Source organism: Aspergillus fischeri, genomic scaffold (genome assembly GCF_000149645.3).
Source record: "Aspergillus fischeri NRRL 181 1099437636264 genomic scaffold, whole genome shotgun sequence".
NCBI lineage: Eukaryota > Fungi > Ascomycota > Eurotiomycetes > Eurotiales > Aspergillaceae > Aspergillus > Aspergillus fischeri.
This window is the reverse complement of record NW_001509762.1, coordinates 1,529,792-1,552,542: the sequence shown is the minus strand read 5'-3', so window position 1 is coordinate 1,552,542 and position 22,751 is coordinate 1,529,792. Positions and strand designations below refer to the sequence as shown.

The 22,751-nt window shown below is 52.7% G+C and overlaps 11 protein-coding genes across 11 annotated transcripts, besides 2 other annotated features; 5 read left to right on the top strand and 6 right to left on the bottom strand.

Moving 5' to 3' along the window:
• Positions 1-500: 500 nt before the first annotated feature.
• NFIA_078000 (DUF3759 domain-containing protein) lies at positions 501-1,092 on the bottom strand (the record flags this gene model as incomplete). The annotated part of the gene is made up of 3 exons (XM_001259756.1): positions 501-745; positions 807-938; positions 1,077-1,092. The coding sequence occupies 3 exons, from the start codon at positions 1,090-1,092 to the stop codon at positions 501-503; spliced, it is 393 nt and encodes a 130-aa protein (XP_001259757.1).
• A 2,049-nt stretch (positions 1,093-3,141) lies between these two features.
• Positions 3,142-3,936, top strand: NFIA_077990 (alpha/beta hydrolase; the record flags this gene model as incomplete). Its single annotated transcript, XM_001259755.1, has 1 exon — positions 3,142-3,936. One exon carries the CDS (start codon positions 3,142-3,144, stop codon positions 3,934-3,936), a length of 795 nt encoding a protein of 264 aa, XP_001259756.1.
• Positions 3,937-4,004: 68 nt separating this feature from the next.
• NFIA_077980 (uncharacterized protein) lies at positions 4,005-6,030 on the bottom strand (the record flags this gene model as incomplete). Its single annotated transcript, XM_001259754.1, has 3 exons — positions 4,005-5,400; positions 5,450-5,585; positions 5,658-6,030. The coding sequence occupies 3 exons, from the start codon at positions 6,028-6,030 to the stop codon at positions 4,005-4,007; spliced, it is 1,905 nt and encodes a 634-aa protein (XP_001259755.1).
• Positions 6,031-6,781: 751 nt separating this feature from the next.
• On the bottom strand, positions 6,782-8,584 carry NFIA_077970 (serine/threonine-protein phosphatase 2B catalytic subunit; the record flags this gene model as incomplete). The annotated part of the gene is made up of 4 exons (XM_001259753.1): positions 6,782-7,690; positions 7,750-8,007; positions 8,062-8,393; positions 8,467-8,584. The coding sequence occupies 4 exons, from the start codon at positions 8,582-8,584 to the stop codon at positions 6,782-6,784; spliced, it is 1,617 nt and encodes a 538-aa protein (XP_001259754.1).
• A 907-nt stretch (positions 8,585-9,491) lies between these two features.
• NFIA_077960 (uncharacterized protein) lies at positions 9,492-10,107 on the top strand (the record flags this gene model as incomplete). Its single annotated transcript, XM_001259752.1, has 2 exons — positions 9,492-9,507; positions 9,581-10,107. 2 exons carry the CDS (start codon positions 9,492-9,494, stop codon positions 10,105-10,107), a joined length of 543 nt encoding a protein of 180 aa, XP_001259753.1.
• Positions 10,108-10,883: 776 nt separating this feature from the next.
• On the top strand, positions 10,884-11,916 carry NFIA_077950 (Voldacs domain-containing protein; the record flags this gene model as incomplete). The annotated part of the gene is made up of 2 exons (XM_001259751.1): positions 10,884-11,200; positions 11,265-11,916. 2 exons carry the CDS (start codon positions 10,884-10,886, stop codon positions 11,914-11,916), a joined length of 969 nt encoding a protein of 322 aa, XP_001259752.1.
• A 336-nt stretch (positions 11,917-12,252) lies between these two features.
• NFIA_077940 (uncharacterized protein) lies at positions 12,253-14,811 on the bottom strand (the record flags this gene model as incomplete). The annotated part of the gene is made up of 1 exon (XM_001259750.1): positions 12,253-14,811. One exon carries the CDS (start codon positions 14,809-14,811, stop codon positions 12,253-12,255), a length of 2,559 nt encoding a protein of 852 aa, XP_001259751.1.
• A 1,549-nt stretch (positions 14,812-16,360) lies between these two features.
• NFIA_077930 (putative carbonyl reductase) lies at positions 16,361-17,367 on the top strand (the record flags this gene model as incomplete). Its single annotated transcript, XM_001259749.1, has 3 exons — positions 16,361-16,613; positions 16,684-17,067; positions 17,120-17,367. 3 exons carry the CDS (start codon positions 16,361-16,363, stop codon positions 17,365-17,367), a joined length of 885 nt encoding a protein of 294 aa, XP_001259750.1.
• Positions 17,368-17,770: 403 nt separating this feature from the next.
• On the bottom strand, positions 17,771-18,217 carry NFIA_077920 (uncharacterized protein; the record flags this gene model as incomplete). Its single annotated transcript, XM_001259748.1, has 1 exon — positions 17,771-18,217. One exon carries the CDS (start codon positions 18,215-18,217, stop codon positions 17,771-17,773), a length of 447 nt encoding a protein of 148 aa, XP_001259749.1.
• A 1,218-nt stretch (positions 18,218-19,435) lies between these two features.
• Positions 19,436-20,208, top strand: NFIA_077910 (uncharacterized protein; the record flags this gene model as incomplete). The annotated part of the gene is made up of 2 exons (XM_001259747.1): positions 19,436-20,015; positions 20,123-20,208. The coding sequence occupies 2 exons, from the start codon at positions 19,436-19,438 to the stop codon at positions 20,206-20,208; spliced, it is 666 nt and encodes a 221-aa protein (XP_001259748.1).
• Positions 19,575-19,598: a microsatellite.
• Positions 20,209-20,534: 326 nt separating the features above from the next.
• On the bottom strand, positions 20,535-22,076 carry NFIA_077900 (putative clock controled protein (Ccg-8); the record flags this gene model as incomplete). Its single annotated transcript, XM_001259746.1, has 1 exon — positions 20,535-22,076. One exon carries the CDS (start codon positions 22,074-22,076, stop codon positions 20,535-20,537), a length of 1,542 nt encoding a protein of 513 aa, XP_001259747.1.
• Positions 22,015-22,042: a microsatellite.
• Positions 22,077-22,751: the final 675 nt, after the last annotated feature.

Genomic DNA, 22,751 nt, shown 5'->3' with positions numbered 1-22,751 from the left:
GGTTTTGATCCGTTGGATCCGTTGGTACTGCGCTTCAGGAACCATGTCCAGGAGCCTATTGGAGTCACCCTTGTTCAATCACCGTAGACATGTGACTGCGTGATATGTGGTCCAGGCACTGCGGAATGGCATCAAGCTAAAGTTTCAAGTCCGCAAAGCGACAAAATGCCGATGCATTGTTGAAAGTCCGAAAGCTCTAGAGTTGTGCTCCGAGAGATTCTCGTGCAACTATCTAAATAAAGGTGATGTTCATGCATATCACCTGTCCAGGCGGACTCCTACATACCAGATATCTGCGCAACGCTGCCAAGACTGGTGGCGTCACTCAAAGGACATTGAACTGTTGTTTTTCTTTCGAGTTGCGTCATGGAGTGACACTATCAATGACCTTCATCTATGAAGGTGTGAGGGCATCACTTTCAACACAGTTCATGTCCGTCATCCATAATCACTGTTCTAACCTATGTACATGTTGTCTGGCCGTCCCATACAGCAAGCGTTTACCAACGGTCGACAGGGCGGTCGAAGCGCTCGTGAGGTGGGTAGCGACCTGGGTCGTACTCTGGAGCACCGTGTCGGTCGACGTAGTGCTCATCGTACATCCGTTCAGCATTTTCCTTAGCATGACGACGAGCGCGTATCTTATCCGCCTCATCAAGTCCCTTTGTTTCGATGAGTTTATCGACCTCCGCACCGACAAACCCTGCCAGGGCCTCCTTGGCGAAAGCGTGGCTGACAGGCTTGCCTAGCAGATTGAGACGATATCAGTGCTTGCTAACATACTGAATAGGGTCTGGTATACTTACCCTCCTGGCGCTGGTGGTCCTCCCAAGCCTTCATGCCGGCAAACGAGGCAGCTCCAGCAATGAGCTCGTGAGACAGGCTGCTCTCGTGTCTGCGCTCGCCGTACACCTCACGATGCGCCTCGTCGGATTGCTCTGGATCATGTCATTAGTCTTCGAACACGACGAGCAAAGACAGAATGGAGAGCAAAGAGAGAACGGGGCCCTTTCTAGATCCTAGCAGGAGGGCTTCCCAGAGTCACATTCAAGGTTGGGTGAAAAGGAACGACTTACCCCAGCCCCAAGCCATTTTGAGTTGATCTGGTGAAATCAAGAAAGAGTTTAGGAATCTAAAGGCAGTTGAAAGGTGTTGTGATAGTTGTACGATGGGATAGCTCGGGATCACAGAGGGGAGGCAGTCTGCTCAACTTATATCCCTGCACATGGCGGGGTTATTAGCTACCTCAGGGGACTCAAAAGGCCTCATTGCCCCTCACGGGCCATCGTCTCAGCGTCTATTTTCCACAGCTCCACTGCCTAAGCCTTATGAGGTTGGTAAAGGAGATCGGACGGGTCATCTTGCGCCCCTATCCTTGAGAGGGGTGTAAAGGATAATAGTACAATGACGGAAATGGTATGGCAGCACCTTTCTCGCAGTGGTCATGCACTACTACGTACTCCAGAGGACCTATCCACGATTTTTCGGACTACGTGAATGCTGGTCGCAAGCGCCACAGCGTCTGTCCAATTTTGGAGACTTGCCAGCTGCGGCGTGCGACACGGAGTTGGAGGCGTCTCCATACTCCAGCTAGTGAAGCGATTGCTCCACGAGGACGACGGAGCAGTTTCAGCTGGAAGAATTGCCTCACATTTAGGCAGTAGCATTTACTGCTCGTAACTGTATTATTACGAGCAATACGGCCTCGGATCTGAACTCGGAAGAATCACCGTCCCATCCCTCTCTCCCATGGTAATATTGCAGCCTTTAGTATCTCTATACAAGTCGAGACTATTCCATGCTACTGCTGCTATATTATTACTTTTCAGCTGGTACGGAGTAGTGAGTTCTTTACTACACATGTAACAATGAATCAGAGTCATCAATTCAACCGTGGATCGACTGATATATGGGTCTCTCGCTCAGCCGTACTTTAGATGAGCCATAATATCCACACTACTGTATTTAGCACTTCAGTATCGAATGATTCGCCTGATCGACTCAGCTAGTGATTGCTAGCATCAATTTGCCGAATCGCCGAGGAATTGGTGAGACCGCCAAGCTCTCTTGTCAAGGCTTGTCTGTCGCCCTGTGGTTACTCGGACGGTCGTACAGTTGTACAGTCATACGAGTACATGCTTATGGACCCCTGACAACTTTGCTATCCCCCAAAGTCCATGTGCAGTGCATCAGCATGTCTGCACCAGAAGAGATGTATGCCTCCAGTCACTAGCGAGAGGGTGGAGTGTATCTCTTGATTCTCTCTTCGTACGAAATGCCGCTACTTACTGCATGCTCTCCACTTCAAAGCTCCATAATCGAAATCCACTACGAGACGCATCTGCACCCCTCACAAGTGGCGGTGTACTATTATCAGCTCCCTAAGCATCGTGGCTGAAGCTGGATGGACTCAATGGGTCAAGTCGGTGAAAGTGAAACATGAGCTAGATATGTTGTAGTGTTTATGGCCCAAGTACCTTCGGGTAAAGCGGTGTCCTCCTGATCGTCCATCCAATGTGATGATCTCTGGCCCAGTAGCGAGGTACTTCTGTGATACTCTGTAGCTGTTACCTAAGTACCTACGCCAAAGAGCAGTATCGTCTCAGGAGATGACTGAGCCTGCTGGGTCAAATCGTTTGGCCTTCGCTTGTGCAGACCTTTCTCCTTGATTCTTTCATGCTTGTCTCACGATATAGTCCGCTCGATCAAGATGCAGGGAGTTCATTGCAAGACTACCTACAAGCTTCTCTTAGCTTGCATATGAAGCATCAGCGTTAGGAAGACTCGGAAATGGATTCCTAATTTCAGGCAGAGGGCAGCGTCCTGGTAGCCTGATTTATAAGGCATCAACTGAGCTTGAGCTTAGGACGTTCTCCATCAGCGGCGTCATTGTCTGAATCTTGCTCCTCTCGACGACTACTGCTGACTGCATGAACCACCGACAATGAGCCTCTTAATCTGACGTACAAGAACCTCTACCATGCTATTAATCACCTTGACACCCAATTGAGGATATAGCCCAACTCCCACCCACTAACCCCCACCCCGATAAAGCTCACTCACACAGCTACCTACCACTGAAAACAACATCTCACCAACAACCACACCTACCTAGTCCCCCAAGTCACAACCAAAAAAAAAATGACATCCAAGAAATCCCCCTCGCCAGCCGACTTCCCCACCAACCTCACAGTAACCATCACCCCGCCCCAAAGCCCGCCCCGTGCAACCCACCCCGCACCACCAAACATCCTCCTCCTCCTACACGGCCTCGGCGACACAGCCGCAGCCTTCACCTCCTTCGCGCGAGCCCTCAACCTCCCCGAAACAACCATCGTGACGATCCAAGCGCCAACGCCGCTCCCCTTCGACCTGGGCGGCTTCCACTGGGGCGACGACGTCTCCTTCGACTCGGCGACAGGCACGCTAGACATGGACGCCGGGTTCAAGCGCGCGACGAGCCTGCTCGTCGACGAGGTCATCCGGGGCGTGCTGGTGCGGAAATGCGGGTATCGGCCGCGGGAGATCCTGATTCTGGGGTTCGGGCAGGGCGGGATGGCGGCGTTGGTTGCTGCGAGGGAGATGGGCGAGGGGAAGACGCAGGGTACGAGTGCGAGTGCTGGTGGTGCTGCGGAGGATACGTCTCTGTCCGGGGTGATTTCGATCGGGGCGCCGTATCCCCTGTCTGGAAGTACGGTTGGAGCGAAGAGCCGGACGCCGGTGTTGCTGGTGGGTGGGCGGGAGCCGACGGCTGTGAGTGATGGGGCTATACGGCGGACGAAGCAGGTCTTTGAGTTTGTGGAGGTCCATCAGTACGCGCGGAAGGGGGATGGGATGCCGCGGAACCGGGAGGAGATGATGCCCGTGATGCAGTTCTTTGCGCGGCGGTTGCGCAGTTGGCAGGGTGTACCCGAGGGGAGTGTGGAGATTACATGAATGATAGAAACAGTAGAAATGGTATTGTACAGTACGTTAATCTAGAGATGGGCGTCTAATAAGCTGCGTTAATCTAGCTCTTCAAGAGCTTTCCTGGCTTCGTCAATGCTTTGACGGGCTGTGTTGGCTGGCGAGTCTTCTTCAACCCGTCTTCCTCCCTCCTGCGCAATTGCACGCAGGTGCTGCTCTGTCTCTCGCAGTGCGGTTCGGCCATCCTCCCGGACTTCTTCCTCCCAGAAATTTCTGGCGGCGTCCCACTTCTTTTGCTGTCGCCGCAGAGAGTAGATCAACCCCACTGCGGCCATTGTGCCTGTCTCGTAGATTGAGGCAGTGGGGAGCGAGATGTATGTCAATGCGGACAATGCGGTTGTCAGAGTCGTAGTCGATAAGCTAAAGAGCACGAGTCGTTGCGCCAAAGCTTGCAACGACGGCACAGTGGTGTCTAGGAGCTTTGCTCGGCTGTTGGTTATCTGCGTCGGCCAGGGCTCCGCTGGTTGCGCGGGCTTTGTCTGGGTCTCAGTACTGTTTGAGTCTTCTTTCGCAGGCTCAGCGAGCACCTCTTCGATTGAAATGCGTGGTGCTTCAAGCACGCCAGCCTGCTCGAATTTGCCCGCAGTCCAAATCACCTCTTTCTCCGCTCGGCAGAGATACTTCTTCTCCAGGATCTCAGACGTGATCATGCCAATGTCGTCCACTCGCCAGAATAGCTTCCACCATGCGAGGCCTTTCCACGGCTTGCTGGCAAATCCTTCTTCGAGCGAACTCTGTAGCTCGGTGTGAGCCCTCTCCGCCCATGAAGATACAGCTTGGACCAGTTGCTCGCGGACCTCTTCAGGGACTGACTCGATCTCTTGCTCCAAAATCCTCCTGTTTTCCTCCGTAATCACACTCTCCTCCGCGGAATCAACCAGCGCCTCAATCAGAGTCTTCAGGGAAGGATCCAACGCTCCTGCTTCTGCCCGCAAGGAGGACAGCCAATCCACAACCAGCTGCACACCACTCTGATTCCACCCCCGCTCGTACAGCGACGCGTTCTGGACGGATTCACGAAATTTGGCCAGGGCGACATCAGCTTTGTCCAGATCCACAAAGCTTATGCGATCGCTAGCTGATTCCGCAGCAGCGCCAGGCAGTGCGATAGCGCCGTAGACCAATCGCGCTTGTTTCTTCAGGTCCGATCGAGCAACCAAGCCGCTGTATGCGAGGAGACCATCTACGCCCCTGCCACACACAATAGTCCTGTGGACGGGGTAGCGCACTGCATTGTGCCGACCGGACTGCGAAATCGGTATCGTCACCGTGGGCACGAGGAATGTATCCGCGGAGAGTTGGGCGGGTGAGAACTCCGTCTCGGCGCCGAGCGTAGAGACCAAAATTTCAATATTGCCTTTCTTCAAGATCGACGAGGGCACCGAGATCGTAGGTAGAAGGTCATTGGGGATTGTCTCCGATACTTCTCCGTATCTGTCAACCTGTCAGCGTCTCACTTGCATGAGGCAGCGAGGCTTAATACCGGATCAGCAACCCTCGCGACATATCCGCATCCTCAGAATCTAATACATCCTCCCAGGGTTCCCGAGAACTCAAGGGATCAGCAAGCAGCAGACGAACGAGCCTGCGAGCCGCGGCCGCGTCATTTAGACCGAGCACTGTAGACGAAGCTATCAGTTAGCCACTGTTCCAATCTCCTCGATACGTTCCACATATCAACGGCAACTAACCAGCTACCCGGATAAGCGGGACTTCCGACTCCAACCCACGCAATGCAAGCTGTAATCGGCTGATATTGACCTGTTCCGGCGTAGCATCCCTGACCCGATTCAAGGCTTCATACAGCTCCCTAAACCGTTCTGGCACGTTCTTCCGAACACTGACCAAAGACGGTGTTGCAAGTTGACGGCGACACACATTCACTGAGGGTATCGAGGGCGATGATGGGAGGTGTTTCTGGTCTCGTCGCGGAGTGAGATTGCCGCGGAAACGCGTTGTCAGGTTTCGTCTCCAGATCGAGCAGGATGGGCAGTAGAAGATCAGCCCATTGTCCGAGGGCCGCGATAGGCTCTTCGAAACCGAGCTGCGGAGTTTGGGAGGCATTGACTCGACGTGAATGGTTTGCTGGTGAGCATTTGGAGAGGGGAGAGTGAGCCGAAGCAAGTCTTCCGTTCCGCAAAACGGGAATTATAGAGTTGTCTTGGCGGGATGGGAGTTGCCTCCAGAGCAGAACATGGGTTACCACAAAACCACAGTCCTTTTAGGTAGCCAGGGGTATTTTCGTGGCCTCTCATAATGAAAAATTGCCGATACATATTTACAAATAACTCTACGTCTACCGGATATGTCATCCCAGTGAAAGAGTGGAAAGCATTGGTTGGATAGACAACGGTACAACCGAAGAACCAACAATATCCGCTACCATATACATATAGCGCAAAGAAAACCATGGTGTATCAATTCATCAGCTCGTGTAGTCGAGGCGTCACGGACGCGTCGAGAAATTTGTGCAGAAATTACAGCTATGTCCCCGTCGCCAGAGTCGCAGTCATCGCTCGTCACATTCGACCAGAACGCATGACAGGTTGAATGCAGAGGGGAGTAATTTCCTGCACCCTCGCTGGATTCCGGGTGGTCAAATCCTAGGGCCTTTGATACAAGCACCGGCAAGCATTGAGCCCCACGAATGGGACAGATACTCTGCCGGCTATAAAAGCACAACATGGACGTGACCTAACCAATTCAGGCTTCCCGAGTCTCCCGGGGGGCATCTCTTTGCCGACGAGACCTGCCAGAGCCGGCGGACCTGTGCTTTATTAGGCGATGAGACTTTTTTGCCAGGAGAAGGGTTGACTTACATGCTAATTCTCCGGGCGACGGTAGCCAAGCCGGTGTCATTGTCTGCCTCCTGTTGCGCACGCTCGAGGGCAGCCCGTCTTTCCTCTTCGCTTCTCTTGATGACCTCCTCGTGAGAAGGTGGAAGACGCTCGTTCTGCAAGTCAACCTTGCGAGCATCCTCAAAGTTTGTAATGGCCTGTTTGATTCCTTCGGCGCCAAGCATCAGAGTACCAGCTGGGAGACGGCCACCAGCAGCCGTCTTAAGTTCAGTAACTCTCTCAGACTCCTCCCGCAACACCTGGAAAACACGCGAGAGACGTCCGATGGCAAGAATCTTGTTCTTGATCGCCCGCCTTTTGAATTCGCTGCTCTCCACGTCCATTGGGAGCGGGGGAGATGGAGCGGAAGGCGACACGGATGTAGGAGTCTCGTCTTCGAGCTCCTCCTTGGAGCAGGTATTGAGAATGGCGATGAGCATATCGGTGATCTTCTCACCGACGAAAGGAAGCGACCACGTAAACACGTCCATGAAGTTTGGCAACCAGTACGGGTGAGGCGTGCAGTTGAACTGTCGGATATTCATGACGTTGTTCTCGTACTTCAGAACGGCAGCCTTGTTGTTGTAGACATCCAAGTAGTTGGGAGCACTGAAGATAGTCATCACACTTGGGAATCCGGTCGTGCGAGTCTTTCGGTACATGCGATATCCAGCGTCCTGCGCCTCATGTGCTCGAATGATCGACAACAGGTTGTTCTTTTCAAGGAAAGCGCAAGCCGCGGGGTACGAGAAGAAGTAAGAACAGCCTCGAACACTGTTGTGAACGAAGTAATCTCCTGTCTTTTCTTGTCCGAACTCTTCAAGCGGATCAGCCCAGAGGATGTCGCACATCAAACCGTGAGTCGGGGGCTCTCTGAAACGATCAATCTGTAGACTCATATTAGAGAAAGAACAAAAACGAAACAATCGAACAGCTTTGAACGTACCGATTTGATATCTTCGAGAGTGTGAAGTTCAGGACTTAGACCACCATGTATACACAGGAATTGTTTGTTCATGACCGCCGCCAGCGGCAACGAGCAGAATGATTCAATGCAGGCCTCATATATACGCTCGCTGTATTTATGCTTGCATTCCAGCTTGAAGGTGAAGTAATCCGTGAGATGTCTGCATTCATGGTTGCCTCGGAGCAGCCAAAGGGTGTTCGGGTACCAGATCTTCAGGGCCCAGAGATATAAAACGCACTAGCCGATATCAGCTTCACCGACCTTCAGGTTTCCCAAGTAGTCATCTCTCACCTCAATGCTGAAATAACCTCTGTCGACATAATCACCCAGGAAAAGATACCTCGTCTCGGACGGATCGCCACCGACTTCGAAGAGTTTCATCAAGTCATAGTATTGACCGTGAACGTCGCCACAGACTGTGATCGGCGCATCCATCTCTAGCAGATTAGGTTCAGATCTCAGAATCTGAGTTCCGGCATGTATAATCCATAGCGCCTGCTCCTCTGTAAGACGACCTTCCCGATAGAAATGTTGTTTGAGGAACTGGAGGTTGGGCTTCGAGGGGTCTTCAGGAGACCAAAACATTTCATCCGTTGGAGTACTTAAAGCCGGCGCTTGCACTTCTGGATTCGCAAAATATTAGAGACGGCGAATGTTTGAATTGAGACTCAGCAGAGTCTCAATATTTGGCCATACCTTTAATCACTCGTTCCAGCGTGGAGACCTGAGTGCCATCCTCCATGGTGTGTAGCGTGAAGTCGATCTCCGGGACCGGCTTCTTGTCCCTCACCGCGCGCGTCAGTGCTTGATCCATCTTGCGCACTGTGAACTAGAGAATATTACGACTTCAAAGAAGCAAGTCTGCGGAAGATTTTCGGTGCGCAAGTGGACGGATCAAGGGTAAGGGGGCAAGCTGGTTGCGCGGAGGCGAGTTTGTGGTGGGGTTAAAAGCGCGGCGGGATTTTACACACGAGACGAAGGCCGGATCGAGGAACTGCCTTGACGTCGGTGATCAAAGAGATCAATCCTCCGGTGGATGATAGATTTTTTTCTGTAGGGAAGAAGGGGCAAAAGGTTAAGAAGAAAAGTGTCGATATTGAGAAATTGTGGATATGGAACCTTAGGACTCTGAAGGATACAGCCAAGTGTATTGCCTTTTCCTAAAATAGTGTAAGCTGAGGTGACCGTGGGTCGCGTGGCGGAAGAGAGATAAACTTGATAAAGGGAGAACACAAGATATATATGAACGGAAAAGCAACTCAGTAATTGTTCGTCGGCGATGCAAGGCTATTGCGGTGGGCTGAGAGAACCTGGCAAAAGATGAGGGCAGGTCTTTTCTAAGGTCTTTGACCAGGCTGAGGAGGCTCTAGTATGGTCCGGGTCAGGGATTGCCAATAATACAAGATAGATTATTGACCTACCCTGACTCGTCTGACGAAGTCAAGCTGGAGTTCGCTTGGATTTACGAGTTCTAATTGATCTCGAATGGTTTCCTGCGATCAGATACGTAAGGTAATATGTTCCATTCAACCATCATCGGCCTCTCTTGCGTCCACGCAGGAGACTAGGATTCCTTGAGGCAAATACTACTGGAATTGTCCCTGAAGTGCGGGGATATCCGTCCGTCGGTTCATCTTCCTTTGCCTTCCCCACGCCCACATACTCCAACACGTCTTTCTTTCTATCTCATTCCGCTCCTAGAGAACTGGATTGCAACAGCCATGTATGAATCATTCCGTAAGTCTCTGAATGAATCTTTCTGAGAAGTAGCATTAGGTGTGCTGATGATACTCCGATTTCTCCCACACAGGTCCTCATCCGCTTCTCGCCCAAGTCCCCTTGACGGTCTCCCCGTTCATAAATCTCCCTACCTCGGTCACTCTTCCCTACACCTACAAATCAGTTCCATCAACTCTACCTCAATCTGTTACCGTTGATCCCAGTAATCCGGACATCAAAGCTCGTTATGTGGTCTCCCCAAGCGGCGAGCATGCGGCGCGCCCCGAAGAGATCCTCGCCTCTTGCAAGTCGCTCGAGGAACATCTGAACAGGACGCGAATCGAGGCCGAGAACGCGATCAAGAAATGGGAAGAAGCCATATTGCAACGAGACCTTGCGGAGAAGCGTCGTGTCGCTCCGGGTTGGCTGGACCGAGATGAGAAATTGCTTCAGCCTGTCAATTCGGCACCCGTTCAATCGAAGAATCAGTCAAACTCAAACCATAGCTTACTGGACAGCTCATCCCGCAACCAAAGCTCGTCCGGTTTTCCTGCTATGGTACCTCGTGATGAGGGAGAAGAGTTGGATCGCGCTTTTGGAGGGTTGGATGTGAAATAGGCAACTGTGCTATGCCAGAAGATGGCACCAAACTGGATTCCTGCACTACTCCGAGCACAGACACACCTGTTTAACAGAGATTATTTCAGACTTCCCAGTGCGGACAACGTTTTCACCAAACGAGTTCGCCATGTCAACCGGAAGCGCCTTATCGACTGCTGGAACTAGACGAACTGGGAACTGGCTCACACAAGAGACGGGCTATTCAATTCGGCTGGTTCTGCTACAGTACGACGTCCTGCGCTTGCACATCGATGTTGAAACACGATTGGAGGACCACAAACCCCGATTAGGCTGACTCGAGCAGCAGTCTCTCTCATTGCCCGCCAGCAACACCATCAGCTGGGTTGAGGGAGCTGCTTGAGTAGGTGAATATTCCGTGCACTCTTCCAAAGCGCGCATGTATGTTAGGATCTGGTCCCAATGAGCCGGATGTATATTTAGGATGCGCATCTGGCACTCCCCGAGCCACTCAATTATATGCAGCCTCTTGAATGTGATGCCCCCTCACATGGTATTTCCTAATTGATAAAGACCCTGACACTCCTCGGACTCATTCGTATGCCATATTTTATCCTATTCTTCTTGTAGAAGCTCAAGTGCGACGCCTGACGTACCTGGGAAGAGCTCACACTGAAGCTCTCCGCCGTGGCCCTAGCTCCCGCCCGCCCCTCCAGATAACAATCCCCGACCAACTTTATCTTTCGATAAATTTCCTCCAAGCACGCAACAAGTGTATACACCTGCAATCCTTCCTACACCTTACCCAAGTAAAAATGGAGCCTCTTCGATCAGCCCCTGAGGCATCCTCATTTGTTCTCCTGGCCGACCACCAATCGCGCACGCCCGCGTCATTCCACTCCGGCCCTCCAGTCCTCCACTACCACAGCAAGCAGTGCAAGCTGGTCATCCTCGAACGCGACCTTCTCTCCACACCAGCCCTCAATGCAATCCGCGGCTCAGCCCCAACAGCAAACGGATCTAGCGACCACACTACCACCGCTACCGCGAGCAACAATGCCGCCGCCGACGGAGAAGAAGGACAAGAAAACGAGCTCGTCGTGGACGGTGTAGATGTCTGGGTGACATCCGAGTGAGCCTGCCATCATCCACCCACACACTCTCTATTCCAGCTCTTATACTGACTCAATCGACAGTAAATTCCTCCTCTACACCCCCACCGTCGCCGCCGGCGTCTCAATCCCCTACCCCTCCATCTCCCTCCACGCCATCCAGCGCCTGCGCCTCCCCGGAAACCCCGCCGAAGTCCAAGGCCTATACATGCAGATCGCGACCCCCGCCGCCCCAGGGACGAACACCGAGGACGACGAGGAGGAAAGCATCACGCTGACGATCGTCCCGCCAACGGGTGCAGAGTACGCCGGCGGCGCGACCACCGCTCCCGCCGAGGACGCGATGGACGACCAAGCCGAGAAGCCGGAGGAGACGCCTGTGCAGATGATGTATGCGGCTGTATCGGCGTGTTCGAATCTCCACCCCGATCCGATGGAGGAGGAGGACGAGGAAGGAGACGGTGAGGGGGATTCGCTCATGCAGTCTGGTTTCGTGACGATGGGGAGCGCGGATGGGGGCCTGCCGCCGCCTATGGATGGTAGTTCTGGGTGGATCACGGCGGAGAATATGCATGAGTATTTTGACGAGGAGGGGAATTGGATCGGTGGGGGTGAGGAGCCGTCGCTGCCGCTTGGGCCTGGGGCGGGGACTGTGAGGCAGCGCGAGGGTGAGGGTGCGGAGGGTGGTGATGGGCAGGGCGAGGATGAGGAGACGAAGTGGAGGAGGACGGATTAGGTGTTGCTATTATGTGAGACGAATTGTGTTGGGAGGATGCAAGGCTAATTCTCCTGCAATATATGTGTACTTCCAGACCTGGGTTGGCAAAATTATTCGTGGTTCTACTGGTGCTATTTTGACTATGAGAAAATACCTAATGAGGAAAATGACGAAAAAAGACACTATGCTACACGATTGGATCGGTTCAAGCTGCACCTATCTGTCTAACACGCGGATATTATGCAGTCCGCAGGGATGCCTAGAGAGCTATCAAGCAAGGGAAAAACCAAGAACCCGCCGAATAAGATGACCCTATAAACTCCGTAAGCTGCTAACCAAGCAAAGCAGACCCGACTATTCTTTCAAGAAACCGTCTCCATCGTAAAGACTCCCAGGAGTTGCAGCGCCAATTCCTAGTCCTATTGTCTTCCCGGTAGGCGTCGTGATGCCCTTTTTGGGCGTTTTTTGGCTGGATTTGTGCGGCGTCCTGTCATCAGTCGTTGTTTGCTGACTGCCTTTTTGAACGAATTTCTTTAGGCATGATGCAGAATCATTAGACTGGGTTGTCGGAGGTATTCGCTGAGCCTTTCGTTCCGTATCATTGTCTTCCCATATGGTGACCATATTGCCGTTGGACGTGCTCAGCGTTTTCTGCACGTCGCATGAGAGATCCTCTTGGTTTTGCTGCTGCAGAGGAGTGTTGTCTAGAACGACAGCGCTGCTTTCGTCGTGTGGCAAGGGATCCGTAGCAGTAGCAACATCTTTGCTACTACCGTATGGCATCAAAGAAAGAGGGCGATTGCTTGAGGAGGCTTGTTGTATTGACAGTGTGTCATTCTCCTCGAGTGGAACCGCAGAGCGAGGACTATTGCTGTACACCATCTTACTTGGCAGTGTGCGTGGGCCCTTGACTGCCGAACGACGCGGACTGGTTTGCGGTGATGCATTCTCGCGGGATGTCGGCGAGCTTGAATGGATGGGAAGCAGCCAGAGGGGAGCATTCTTTTCGGGAGACGGTGTCTGTGAAAGAGAACCATCATTGCTGGACGGTAGAGATGTCATGATTTCTGGTAGAGTCTTGTCGCTCCCCGCAGGGCTCAGGAAATCGTCACCCGAGTCAGCTCTGCTATGCTTTCTTTTCTTGGTTGGGCTTCCGTCAGGAGTAGAGAACTCATCCGTGATCCGTGGCCGGGGTCTTTGGAAGTCGTACGAGTTATTTTTGTTCGCGGAGAAGGTGACAACACTCGAATTCATCGAGGGGATACCGTAGCTTGTCGGACGCGGAGCTTGAGCTTCTGGTCTGCGCACGCTCAGGTCTTCCAACTCCTCAGGCTCCTCGGCCATTGGCGAGAACACAGGACGCCCAAAGGTGATGGGAGGGTGGATCGAAATTCGGACGCAGTTCTGACGTCTGTGGCCTTTTCGGTGACCTTGGGTATTCTTCATGGCGGAGGTCAATGGTGGCTTAGGAACATTTTCCGAGCGGACCTGTGTGTGTATTTCTGGCACATAGAGACTGCTCACCCTCCTTGCGGGTGCTCGAGGGGGGTGAATTGAGATATGTGAGCTCGCCTGGCCACCGTAGAAAGGGTCTCCATCCGTACGCCTACTTGCGTACATGGAGTGCCGGTGCAACTGACTGAAGTAAGGCAACAGCGAGCCGCTGTAGCCTGTTGCACTCAGATGCGGGGTCATGTTCGGGTCCAAGTGCGGCATGGAGGTGACCTCCCTTCTGGACTGGTTGGAGCAAAGAGATTCACTCCTCCTCGGAGGAGGGCTGACGCGCTCTGTTTGGCTAGGACTACGTGCAGTTAAACTGCGGCGAGGCGACGTACGGTTTGGTTCCAGCCTCAGAGAGTCACGAGTAGGCGATGTGGCAGGAAAGATGAATGGTGCAGGATATGCCGAGTTTGATGCTGCGAAACTTCGCCGCTCGAATTCCATGCGGCCGACATCGTTGGCGCTGAAGGGTGTGAAAGTTGGGCAGGGAGGTAATGCCGGTGAAGTGAAATCACTCTCGATAGCAGTTGAAGTTCTCCGACTGTCGTCCAAGATGGAGCTGTCCGCCGTCTCCAGACTCAACGATGAGAACCGCATCGAATCATTCTTTGAAAGGCGGAATCGGTTTGGGGGATAAGCCGACGGCGGAGGCGGCACCGGCTGTTCTGGAATGGCACCGGCTGTCTGTGTCGTAATGCTTCCACCTCGTACTCGAGTAAAAGGCAGTTCGAATCCTTCATGATGGTCTTCCATAACTGGGAAGAGGTTGCCCGAACGCTCTCTCCTATGCACCGAAGGCATCACCGCTGACAGTGGCCGGATCGATGGTTCGGCGAGGCTTCGTTCTTCTTCCTTTTCCGGCGTTTGTCTGGGTGTCATCTCTGTCGGTAACTCTAGGGCACCTTCGACTGCCGAGACAGATACATGGTCTCTGGCTCTGTACCTGGGCCCTTTGTCACACGGTCTCTCGGCTGCTGCCTCTGCAAGTGGAGCCAGGGGACCTGGAGGCCGCGGTCTCAGCAGACCTTTCAGCTGCCGGGTTGATTTTGATCGTGAAAGCGAACGGCCCAGAGAACGAGCCTTTTCAGCGAGTTGAGAAGAAGCTTCTGAGTCCACTGTGGAGTAAGTGAGGCTTTCCCGGCTAGCTAAAACGCCCCATTCCGTTGGCTTTCCGTAGGGCAGTTGTCCGTATAGTCTCAGCGCAGAACCCTCTTCGCGAGACAGTGATGTCGCCGTGTCGGCTTCGAATGCTCGTAACTGCCTAGCGTACCGACCCTGACCAACGCTGACTGCTTTTCGTGAACGACGCTCCCGACGTGCTTTTATCCAGACGAGTGTTCCCACCACCGCGGAAACGAGGAAAAGAGCGGCGCACACAGCAGCCACCGCGATCACGGTGGCCAGCGCCGGCATTGTCAGTCGAGTCCGTTCCTTCCGTCAAGTGAGCAGACACTGATGCTGATCAAAGCTCAAGGCTGTCCGGAGCTTTTCATCGCTTGTTTCAGTGACAGAAGCTGCTTAGATCGGTCTGGATCTGATGTCCTTGATTGAAAGGTGAAGCAAACCAACACCCCTGTGGGCGACAAATCCAGGAGGCAAAAGAAACAGATTCAGTACAGGATGGAAATTGTGGCACCCAGGGGGATTGTGCGTTTGTTAAGGGGAAATCAAGTTGAAGCAAAGGAATGTGTTGCCGCATTGCGGCGGACGCGCGGAATGCTCGTCATTGTACAGGCTGACCCTCATCTTGCAATCAGTGAAGATGATACGCACTTGACTGGATGAGCGTTGCGCTTGAGCAGTAAGAACCCAGACCATATCACGGTAAATCCTGACCCCCAGTGTCATGTTACAATGGTCCCCCAGAGAGAAGGACAGAGGTTGCGCTGGTTGTCAGGCAAAGTGTCCTGTCCATTACGCAGGGCACAATAAGGCCAAAATCGGACATTCTGAAGCCAGCATAACTCTTCAAAGTGATTGGATGGCATGATCTTGTCAGGAATGATCATCCGTATCCTCCCATACTGTAGCTGCGTGTCGTCTCTCGACTGCGACAGTATGGCCAATGAGAAAACCTCGTTGTGTGAGAAAAAAGCCTGAGCACTCGCAAGATTGGTCAATTCGACAGTTATTTCAGTTCTGACTATAACCTGTCTACTACGAATTGAAGATTCAGCAGGCCAAACATTCTATCCGGCGCGTTGTTTTTGCTTTGGCTCTTATCAGTATCGGAGCTTAGATAAATCACGTGACTGGCGGCTGTCCCGAATCGGGGAATCCGACCTCCAACCGGGAGGGCCGCAATCACGGGGAAAAGACCCACAGCATCCACGTCTCCCCCTCATTCTGACCTGTTCAGGAACCAGCAGACAGGCATTCACTGCTGTGGCTATGAAATCTCTGATATCAGAAAAACATGGAGCCTCCTTTTACTCCTGAAATGAAGACTGACTTCACAGTTTGAGAGATTTCTCAGAGACGATTCTGTCCCGAGAAGCAATCCGCGCGGATTATGTTCAGCCACCCGCGTTAACGCCGTGTCGGGCTGGCTGCTCGGGGCCACATATCGTCATTTGGGTTCAGTCGATCCACAATGGCCCTGAGCCTGACCCCCATTGAGCTGTTGGATATCCCCATTAGTAGCTCCGACTACCATTGGACGCATACAGGTGTCTGGAGGGATAGGGATGCAGCTCGTCGGGCGTCTGTAAGCTCCGTGTTTGAGTTCTGGAAGGTCCAGCGATGTGATCAAGTAACTTTTTTCAAAACAGACTTATCGTCAAGATGGAAGCGCAGCAGTGTTATCCTTGCTGAACCCCACCATTCTGATACACCGCTTGATATAGCTTCTGCCCCTCCTATATAATAGACGGCTGCTATTTTCTGTTTCTTCGTTCTCCATTCTTTTTAGTCTCTCTCAATAGATTGTAATTTATTCCCTTTCTACTCGCCATCTTTCACAATGGCTTCCAACCCTGTCAACGAGAGAGGTGTTTTTGTCCACGAAAACACATCCGCTCCCGAGCATCCGAGCTTGATGCAGATGTTCTCCCTCAAGGGCAAAACCGCCATTGTCACGGGTGCTGCTGCTGGCATTGGTCTCGCCGTGGCTCAGGGCCTGGCTGAAGCAGGTGCCAACGTCGCATTGTGGTGGGGCACCAATCCTAACTGTCCTGAGCGGGCGGCTGAGATTGCTGCCCAGTATGGTGTACAGTGTGAGTACTTCTCAGAACTGGCATTTGTTCCGGTCAACTAGATGTGAAAAAGGGAATCTAACTTTCACAGCCAAGGCTTACCAGGTCGATGTTACAAGCCCCAAGGCTGTCCAGGAGGCTGTTGATCAGACTGTGAAGGACTTCAATGGGCGTCTGGACGTCTTCATCGCTAACGCGGGTATCCCCTGGACCAAGGGACCCATGGTTGATGGGCCCCTTGACCACTACTCCAGTGTGGTGGACATTGACTTGAACGGTACCTTTTACTGCGCCAAGTACGCCGCTGCTCACTGGCGGAGGCAGAAGGAGGAGGGAACCGACATCTACGGCAACAAGCTTTCCAACTTCACATATGGTAGCTTTGTGGCCACTGCCTCCATGAGTGGCCACATTGTGAACTTCCCGCAGATGCAGGCCGCCTACAACGCTGCCAAGTCGGCCGTGATCCACCTTTGTAAGTTTGGCTGCTTGGATTGATATTCGTGAACGTTGCTAATACAGTCCAGGCAAATCTCTTGCCGTGGAGTGGGTCAAGTTCGCCCGTGCCAACACCGTCTCTCCCGGCTACATCGCTACAGAGATCTCAAACTTCGTGCCCCAGGAGACCAAGGACATCTGGAAGGACAAGATTCCTATGGGTCGTGAAGGTCGTGCTGAAGAGCTGAAGGGTGCCTATCTCTACCTGGCTTCGGATGCTGCCAGTTACACCACCGGTGCTGACCTCGTTGTCGACGGTGGTTACTGCGCACCATAAATTTGGTCAGCTGGGTTTTAGCATTTCCTTACTTTGGGCGGCATTTGATCGGATAGAGGATATACATATAGACGAATGAACATGCATATACCATTTCAAGTGTTTTCAGGCTATCTGAGGGTATTCGTATTGACATCAAAGGATAAGTCGCATGAGTTCGGATGAGGCGTCATTTGCTCCGAAATCGGTGGACCTCGTCTATGAAAACCATTGGCTTGAGTGCCACAAAGCCAGGTTAGACCTGCAAGGACCCTGAGCTACTAATAGCACATCATGTACTAGACCAGCTCCCGCATGATATTCCCGCTCTATTTTAACCATCTGCACTGCGTTAAGCGCGGTAGCCGGTAGGCTCGCCTCAACATACACCGCATGAACAGCTAGCTCACGAACACACCGTTTATCACGCATGACCTATCGCAGCCTCGATGCGTCTAACGGTCCGATCCACAAAACGATCTATCGACGCAGTCAACCCTCGCCCGTTGTCGATGCGGTGCTGGAGGTCTCGTTCCCACGTCGCTATTGGCGGAGAGGGAGGCTCAAGGATGTGCTCGTGCAGTAGGGACGTTTGCGGGTCAAAGTATTTGGCTAGAGGGTCGTCGTTGTTGACTGCTTCTAAGGTAGAGTCTGGATCAGTTGAGCTAAGCTCAATCGCTTCCTCGCTGCAGGATTGGGGTACATGGTCAACAAGTGTTGTCAGAGAGTTGGGGTTAACGCTCACATCATAGCAGTGGATTCTTGGTTGTTTACTTGGACGTAGGCCCACCGCTGGTACCAGTGTCTTGGATGGCAGAGTGACAAGGTGCGTGATACGGCCTTCCAGTGTAGACAGAGCACGAAAATGCATGAGAGTAACAGGCAGATGGCTGGAAAGAGATTGACGGATAATGGTTCGGACATGACTCTGGCTTCTGGCAGAGAGGAGAGGTGCTTTCGACGGTGATTAGGATTTATCTTTGCTCTTCATTTGCAGAAACTATTGCTTCTGAGGATAATGACATTCACTTTGCAGTGTATTCTGCTGATCTACTCATGTAACGCCTTAACTCCGTGCATTACTGATACATGAGACTCAAATTCAGATGAGAGATATGGTTCTGCAGCTAGATCTCGCCCTTTTCAGACTGAGACATAAATCTCAGAACCACGGTAGTTATCTAGCCTGTCTCTGCAGTGTTGCAATTACAAGTGACACCACTTCCTACCAAGGAGGTCTTTTATAGCAGCTATATACCTTAGACCCAGCAACACACAACCCCTCAAGCCATCTTATTCAGTTTGAGAATAATCCAAAAGGCCAAATTCACTATAGAGAACGGGAGTACTTATTTATTGTTTTGTATACATTAACCCTCCTGCCCTCTCGCTAGACCCCGAACTCCAGAAGAAAGCAATCAACAACGACTTAGCACATACTATCTCTTTCAGTAAGAGACCTACTTAACCTCCTCAGTTTTATTAGAAACATCTTTCATTAACTTTCCCCATGAAACATGACTGCAACGCGTAATATATACAGGACAATCATTCGTCTGATGGTCTAGGGCACAGGCATGTGACAGCATCAACCCCATCGATCAACTGACTTGCCCAATACAAGAAACCAAGAATGTATACCGCAGCTAAACTCATGACTACAGCAACAAGCCTGATTCAAATCAAGTGATGGAGTCACATTTCTTACAAACAATGATGAAGACATCATCGTCATTGTCTGCTGTATATATATATAATGCAGCTTCAGCTTCATCGCATATACATGGATCCGATCCTAAATCAACCACTGAAGAATAGATCATCAAATGAATATACATCTATGTGAATAAATACTACTCAAAATGCCAACACCAGACCCCGAAGAACAAGAAATGGCAAGCCCACCAACCAAACAATGCAAACGCAAACTAACATACGGAGTACACAGAGGTCCTCCCTGGACGAAGCCCTCCACTGCACAACCTGCAAACTCAACCAACTCCCCCGCGCATCCCTCCTCAACGCCCTCGCCACAGGCCTCTACAATCCCCGCCGCGACCCGCCGTTCCTGCACCCGCAAACAGCAGAGATGGACGGCGTATCCCCGCGAACGATACCCCCAGCGCCGAAGGTACCAGGATATCGAAGACTGATGACGCCGGCGCAGCACGAGAGCTACAGTGCTGCTTTGGGGGAACTGGCGGAGCAGGAAGCGGGCAGAGGGGAAGAAGGCGAAGGCGAAGGCGAAGGCGGGGCGCTGTTCGCGCGGTACATGCTTGATTTCCATATCCATGTGCATTATCTCTCGCGGCGGGGGCTGTTGACGCTGTGTCGGGATGTGGAGGAGGTTCATGAGATGCGGCGGTGGAGGTGGAGGGTTGCGTTGGTGGATGATGTGCTTGCTGGCGTGGAGTATCCGGGGAAGGGATGTGAAATGAAGAGAGGGGTGAGGCCGCCGAACGAGAATCCGCATCTATCGATGTATCAGATGGCGCTGTGGAGGCGGAAGTGGATGGCGCGGCGGCAGCGGGTGGACGAGGTACGGCTCAAGTGGGCGGCGATTGTCGAGGAGAGACGAAGGCAAAGGGCCGCTGCGGCCAGGACAATCAAAGTGAGGTTGCACTGTTCGCGGGAGGGATATAAGACTTTCATCCGCGAGGTCGAGGGTGGTACGTTTGATCAGCGAGACATAACTTGAATAAGACGAGATTTTGTCCAACATGCTGTCATTGAAACGCTTTTAGGAAACATTGCCCTACGTACAGAGCATTTGCAGTCAACGCTGGCAAAAAGACAGAACGGGACAGACGACTGAATGACACCAACTGCATGCTGGGCCCGGGAGAGACTGAAAGAGACTAAATCACGGCTGAGAAACCAAAACAACGCCGAATCTTGCGTACCTTATATAACCAAACAAGCTATGCGGATATCAATTGACAATGAAAACCAATATACGAAAAGAGAAGTCTCAAATCGTCCAAGTGTCACAAGAAGTCAGAAAGGAAGGTATACTGCAAAAGAAAAGAGAATCCAGCTCAAAGAGAGACGAGACGCAAGAATTGTTCTGACACTACCCACGGTAGTGAAAATCGCTTCCAGGCGCACTCTGTGCGCCAAGTGCATCCTGGACAGTACCTGCTGTAGCACAATTCTCGGACAAGGCACCACGGCCTCAAGTCAACTCGTTACACCTTCTCCTCCGTTCCCCCCATCGCAACATCCTGAGATTCTTCACGTATCGGCTGCTTGACATCGACCGGGTACTGATCCCGACGGGACTCAGGCGACTGCATACCATCCGGCTGCTTGCTGTCCCTCTCTGGGCGCTTCTTGCCCAGTCTTTGGCACCAATGCTCAGCACTAACAAGGGTATCGTTGACCACGCCGCTAACCTGCGCCATCATGTCCAAACCCTCCTGCGCCAGCACCAAAATGCGGTGGGCGCCGAGCGTCGCGTCTGAGCTGGACACCGGTGAGTCGGGAGGAGGCTTGGACGTCGAGGCGACCTGGAACCGGTGTGGCAGGGAAGTCAGATGGCGACGGACCAGGTGGCGCGCGTTCTCCGGTAGAGCTCCGCCGGCATACTTGGAGACGACATCGACGACCTGTTTCAAGGTCGAGAGGACATCCTCCTTGACGGCCTGGATACGCTGCGACAGCAACGAGGCGTCACCCTCGCCGTTCTCCCGCCTGGCGCTATCCCATTCCTTGATCGCGCCCTGGAGAGCGATAATGGCCTTGCCCAGCCGACCGTTGGCCCACCGCAGCCAGGTCAGGCAGTATTGCAAACTGCGTAGGGACTCCTCGCTCATGGCCACGCCCAGGCCGGAGGTGGAGATCATCAACCGGCTCTGCCAGGTGGCCGGACTCTGGCGAGACAACGGCCGGCCGATCTCCTCATAGTTCGGCGACTTGTTGTCGTCATATGGCGGAAGAGGCTCGGAGTGCGACAGGTCCGAGGAGCTGCGCGTCCGCTGGGAGTCCATGGCGTCGTTGTCACCTGCGAGCCCCTTCTCCACGTCCACGTCTTGCCGCTGCTGCTTCTCACCACTTACTTTCCGTCTCTTCTTCGCCGGGTCCGTGGAGTTGGATTCGCGCCGCTGCAGTGCCCAACGGAGACCGCTCTCCACACCGGTCTTGCGACCTACGGTTCCGACAGTGTTGGCAACGGGGGAGCCGATGTTGCGCTCGATAAACTCGGCGCCAGACTTGAAACGCGGCGAGTATGACTTGGACGACGTATATGCGGACATAGACCCGTTGATCGCCGAGGAGATCAGCGGATGGGTAGATGTAAGCAGGGACAGGAGGGGTTCAGGCTGGGGCTTGGAGTCGGACGGGACATTGGAGGGATTGTTTTGCGTTGAAGTCCGAGGGGATGAATGTCCGTAATCTGCAAAGCAATCAATGATCTTGTCAGCCTGCCATTGACAGCCAAGAGGCGAGGAAATATTACCCGCACGGAGCCCCTCAAGCGCCTGAGCTGCCTCTATATCATCCATGGAGAGAACACTGGTGGCCCGACGAGAGCGCTCGTCGGCCACGGAATGGTTATCGACGTCCATCATGGAGGATGGAACATGCTGAAACGAGGAGAAAGCGGTAGCAGGTGCGGAGAAGGGGGAGGAGGCGGATGAAGAGGAGTGGGAGGAGGGCGTCTGCGATGTGGTGGTGGTGGTGGTAGTGGTAGCGGCGTCTCGGCCAGACGATACGAGACGGGCTTCCATGAGAATAGCGCTGTTTGCTGGTGTTATTTTTATGATCCCAATGGAAGACTGGGGTATCCCGGATCAGAATTAGTCCTAGATAGCCCTACTTGGATCTCCGGAGTCGGTCCTCCGTATCAGGTTGGCAGAGTCACTACAACTATGTAGTAGACTGAACCAGCCGTGGCGTTCGTCCTGGATAGGAATGTGATTGACGATCACAGACACTCCTAATAGTTAAAATGGGAGATAAGAATGGCTAGCAGCCTAGCACAAGCATGAGTGGGAAATGAGGATTCAGTCGTGGGCGGTGATGGCGTCGAGTGATTGATCAGAATCAGAATCCAAGACTGCTGCTTTCACGTGAAAGGAAAAGAGAGTGGCCCAACGGAGTATGTCCGGTCAAGATTGGGATTCTAAGGAGGAAACTGGACCCGAATTTACTATCTTGTCAATTATTACTACTCTAACTCCTAGATCATCCCAATACTGGACAATAATTGCTTCAGCTGCTCAGCATCACCATCTTGTGGAAGGGACAAGCCCATGCCATCCTAAAATAGGCTGAATGGTGACGGGGAGCATCCCCTCTCCACAATCTTCACTTCCTGCATGGTTCAGGATCGTCATCGACCCCCCCAAAACGGATCCCTCGACGACAGTCTCGCTGTGATTGATGGATCCTTGCAAGCCCGT